The 5311-nt window shown below is 40.9% G+C and overlaps 1 protein-coding gene across 1 annotated transcript; it reads left to right on the top strand.

Annotated features, from left to right (window-relative positions):
- Nucleotides 1-383: 383 nt before the first annotated feature.
- LOC109738460 (uncharacterized) lies at nt 384-2407 on the top strand. Its single transcript, XM_040400683.3, has one exon. It carries the CDS (start codon nt 460-462, stop codon nt 2074-2076), a length of 1617 nt encoding a protein of 538 aa, XP_040256617.2. The 5' UTR covers nt 384-459; the 3' UTR covers nt 2077-2407.
- Nucleotides 2408-5311: the final 2904 nt, after the last annotated feature.

The following is a 5311-nucleotide window of genomic DNA, read 5'->3' as shown; positions in this document are numbered from 1 at the left end:
CCGATGTCCACAGAATTTGTAAATCTTCAGAACCTACGAGAGTTGTATTTGAGTTCCAACCAATTCAGCGGAAGCATTCCAACATTCTTGCTTTCGCTTCCACATATTGAACGGCTGAACCTCTCGAAAAATTTCCTGGGAGGAGAGATTCTGAGAAATCGGTCTTTGAATCTTTCACCTTCGCTTAAGAGTCTTCGGTTTTCCCAAAACAATTTGAGTGGTAGATTTTCCTTCACTTGGGTTGGAAATCTCACAAAACTAGAAGAGATAGACCTTTCAGGCAATTCGAACCTAGTTGTTGACGTTAATATTTCCAGATGGACATCCCCATTACAATTGAAACAACTACTGCTCTCTGGCTGTGACCTTGACAAGAACATTATTGCAGAACCACATTTTTTACACACACAGCATCATTTAGAGGTGCTTGATTTGTCCAACAACAACTTGTCAGGCAGCATGCCAAATTGGTTGTTTACAAAGGAAGCAAGACTACAGGATCTAAATCTTGGGAATAACTCGCTAACTGGATCTCTGGACCCAATATGGCATAGCCAATCTTCACTCAGTGTTATCAACATACACATGAACCATATCACAGGACAGCTGCCGGCCAACCTCAGCTCAATGTTTCCAGGCTTGTTTGTTCTAGATTTTTCTAGTAACGACTTACTTGGGCACATACCAACGTCATTGTGCGAGATCAGCAGCATGCTTGTTTTAGACCTATCAAACAACAAACTTTCTGGGGAAGTTCCATCTTGTGTTTTTACTAATTATCCCATGCTAATGACCTTGAAGGTCTCAAACAACAAGCTTGGTGGTCTGCTTTTTAGTGGAATGAGTAATTTGTCCAGTATACGTGAATTGTGTTTGGATGGTAACAAATTTAAAGGGACATTGCCTCATGATCTGGCAGGAGAGAATCTAAGGGTCATTGATTTGCATGATAACGAGCTGTCTGGCAAACTCGATACAGCATTTTGGAATATGTCATGTTTGAAAGGCCTGAATCTTGCTGGCAACCGTATAACCGGCAAAATTGATCAACACATTTGCGGCTTCACGGAAATACGCCTTTTAGATCTGTCGCGCAACAACCTTACAGGGTCTGTACCAAACAGTTGCTTCATAGTGCTAAATTTTCTTAACCTTACTGGGAACTTCTTATCTAGCGATATCTCTTTTGCTCTTTTCAACACATCAAGTCTAATTGCTTTGGACATCAGGCACAATCATTTCATGGGCAACCTCAATTGGGTAGGTTACCTTGAAAACATTAGGCTACTTTCGCTGGGCGGAAATAAGTTTGAAGGGCAGATCACTCCAAACCTGTGCAGACTCATGTACATGAGGATAATTGATTTGTCCCATAACAAGCTTTCAGGTTCTCTGCCAGCATGTATCGGTAACATATCTTTCAAAGGTGACACAGATGACCAAATTCTTCATTCAATTGATGGGATTGCTAGTCCATCCTATGACACATTCTATGTCTTAAAAGACTTCACCTTTGCTACCAAAGGGAATCTCTATACATACGGTCGTAGTTTCTTCATTTCAATGGCTGGCATTGACCTGTCTGCAAACATGTTGGATGGAGAAATTCCTTGGGAGCTAGGAAACCTGAGGCATATCAAATCCCTTAATTTGTCCAGCAATTTCTTTGTTGGTCCGATCCCAACAACCTTGGGCGGCATGGGGGAGATAGAAAGCTTGGACCTCTCCCACAATGAGCTGAGTGGACCAATACCTTGGCAGTTAACCCAGCTATCTTCTTTGGGGGTGTTCTCTGTGGCATACAACAACTTGTCAGGATGCATACCAAACTCTGGTCAGCTCAGCTCATTCAACATGGACAGCTACCTAGCCAACATCAACCTTCACAATATTACTCATGGGAATACTTGTGCTGCTCCCAGTCCAGATCCTGCTGCGGGGAAAGATGTAGAAGAGATGCGCAGTGACCCAGTTCTATACGTGGTCACAGCTGTCGGCTTTGTTTTTGCATTTTGGGCTACTATTGGGTTCTCATTTTGCCATCCTTATGGAAGATCTGTAATGCTTAAGCTGTAGTGCTTGAGCAATTACACATTGCAAGTTATGTAACTGAACCGTACTTCAGTTGTGTACCACTTGAGCATTACATGTTATAAATGTATACTTTGAATGTAAGATCGACGGAGCTTCCTTGAATTTCTTTCTTGCTCTGTAATGTAAACTACATTGTAACAGATTGTGCTATTTATTAAAGAGAACGCATCAGACCCTTTACATCTGCAGCAATAATAGAGGTTCATGCAGTCATCCTAGTAAAGTGGCTGCTAATTCCTTCTCTTGCTTGTTCTTGACGACCCTTTCAAGAATCTGATTCTATGGCCAGTGGCACCAGCATACCTCCTTCAGATCATCAGACACTCCACTATTTTTGACCTTTTTTGCTAAAATTATTTTATATCTCTAATAGTCCGTAAAAAGGAACTTATCTGAAACGTCGACATTTATTAATAGTGCTTGAGCAGTCGAGCTGTAGTGCTTAAACAATTACAAACTGCAAGTTATGTAATGCAAAACAGTATTACAGTTATGTAGTGTGCATTCCTCAAATTACTTTCTGGTATATAACAGAATTGTATTTTGTATCAGATTCTACTTTTTCTTGCTGAGAGTGTATCAGATGAACTTGATTAGTACAGTGAGAGAAACTACAATGAAAGAGTGACCTTGTGCTTCTCACACAAAGACAGAAGTTAACATGGGTTGGAGTGGCATTTCACCCCTAACCACAACTCATCCGTTGATTCTTCAGAATCTTAGCATATACGTACAACAAATGATGGAGGTTCATATGCATTCAAACTAGCAAAGTCGCCACTAATTCCTTCTCTTGGTTGCTCTTGACGACCTTTCACCCTTTCCAGAATCTGGTTGGACAGAGGACTTTGAGAGCGATCTCGAGCCCTCCCCAAATTGCTGCTTGAAGCTAATCTGTGGATTAACACGGCCAGAAAGCGTGTTCTGGCTGCCTTTGGTCAACAGGCCTCTGGCCTCTTAATTCTTTCTCTGTTTCTTTGGCTACCCTCCTTGTAATTCAACGGTTTCCCTCTTGGAATCGCGATGAAAGAAGTCTTGGTCTGCATTTAGTCAAAAAAGACGATGATTGATTCCTCAAGTCTTGGTCCAAGTAAACTGCCAAATCTCAGCCAAGCTGTGCTCCTAGACTTTTATTCCTTGCATGTCCTTGTCTATAGCTGGTGCGAAGAAGCTCGCAAAATAGTGCAGAACCGGCAGAAACACACTCACCATTTTCTCCTCAAAGTCTGAGCACCTACAGCCCAACTGTAGTTTATATGCACGCAGACAGGAGAGGGAAAAGCTTACTACTATCAGATATGGGTAGCTACTTGCCATGGGGATCATCATCTTTGATACTATTTTTCTTGTTACAGTTCATGCTTCACTTGTCATCTGCCTGCTTCGTGGAGGAGAGAGCTGCTCTACTGGACATCCAGTCTTCTCTGATAAGAGCCGGCTCACCCCGGGACACTTGATTCATGGAGGAAGGATGGTGAGGACTGCTGCTCGTGGGAGCGTGTGAAATGCAACAATAGCACCAACGACGCCGGTCTATGGTACTGGTTCACGAGCTCATCCATGCTCTGAATGTCCCATGCAATGCACTTGGGGAGAAGGTAAAGCAGATTGTACGCTGGAAGCCACCAGAGAGTGCCTAGGTGAAGATTAAAGATGTTGCAGTCGATGCGAATGGAGGATCATCCGCCATTGGTCTAGTGGCAAGGGATCATGACGGGGCTCTCCTACTTGCACGAAGCTCTAAGCTTGCTGGGGTTACGGATTCATTCTGTGCGGAGTAGTTGGCAGTAAGAGAAGTTGTACAAATTGAGAGGGAGAAGGGATGGAGGCAGGTCATCATCGAGTCTGACAGCCAAACTATCACGGAGGAGTGGAAGGCTGGGGACTGTCGGTCGATGGGAAGCCAGGTTCTTAGAGAGATTAAATCCTATCTCTTAAATTTTCAGGGTTTTTGCATCAACTACACGAGGAGGAAGCCAATGAGGCTGCTCATTGGTGTGCAAGAGAGGGTCTAGTTAGTATACCCACTTACCCAGTGTGGTTTCTTATGATGTACTGTATTCCCTACTTCTTTGGTTGCCTTGGTGCAATCAGATGTAAACCGTCACATTATTTTTCCCTAATAATAAAGCACCAAATGTTTCTGGTCGTCCGTCATGCCTTTTTGCAAAAACACCCTTGCAGTTTATTGAAATCAACCCGCAATCCATCCGTAAGGCGGGACGAATCGTTTTTTCATTTTACAAAAAAAAAACCTGACGTTTATGCTAATCAACCCGCAGTCCAACTTTAAGCTAGGGTGAATCGTTTTCTAAAGCTTTACATAAAACACCCTAATATTTATGTTAATCAACCCGCAGTTCATCTGGAATAATTTTTAAAATAATCATATCTTTTAATCCCTAACTTTAATTTCAACATATTATATATGTAAATTGATTAGGAAAATGTGTAGAATTTGAATATGATTTTATTTTTATCTATTAACTATTTAAAAATGATATTTATGGTGCAACCTACATACATATCCCATGATTGAAGACCTTATGTATGTTTTTTCGGCGAAATCCACATGCGTATTTACCAACATTGTACACAATTCCTTTTTATATATTAAATGGATTAGAAAAATATGTAGAATTTGAATATGATGTTAACTTTATCTATTAACTATTTAAAAAATGCTATTTCGGGTGCAACCTACGTACATGTCCCATGTTAAAAGACCCTGCGTACATTTTTTTTTTTTGAGAAATCCACATGCGTGCTTACCAACGGAGTACACAATATTTTTTCAAATTTTTTATAGCATATACATACACTTAAAATTCATGAACATCAAAAGTACATGAAAATTTATTTTCAAAATATCCGAACAATTCTTGTGATAGCCATGAACGTTAATATTGAAACCGATACATAGGATCTTAATTTGTGTTTCATAGGATCTTAATTTATGTTTTATCCGTTGCATGTGACGGGGACACATATGAGTTTTCTTAAATAGACTTAATTTATAGACACGGCCTCCTTATTTCCGAACGACACCGACCGGTCGCTATATGAGTCTAACCGTAGGTGCACGTCATCAATATTACGAGTCAGAACCAAAATTGAATCGAAATGAGAACAATGGCTTGGATAAAAAATATGTACTCTCCCGTTGCAACCCACGGGCATGTTTGCTAGTTGAATATAAAGTGCCTAGAAGGGCGCT

The sequence above is a fragment of the Aegilops tauschii genome, chromosome 2 (genome assembly GCF_002575655.3).
Source record: "Aegilops tauschii subsp. strangulata cultivar AL8/78 chromosome 2, Aet v6.0, whole genome shotgun sequence".
Lineage (NCBI taxonomy): Eukaryota > Viridiplantae > Streptophyta > Magnoliopsida > Poales > Poaceae > Aegilops > Aegilops tauschii.
This window is presented reverse-complemented; position numbering and strand designations above follow the sequence as displayed.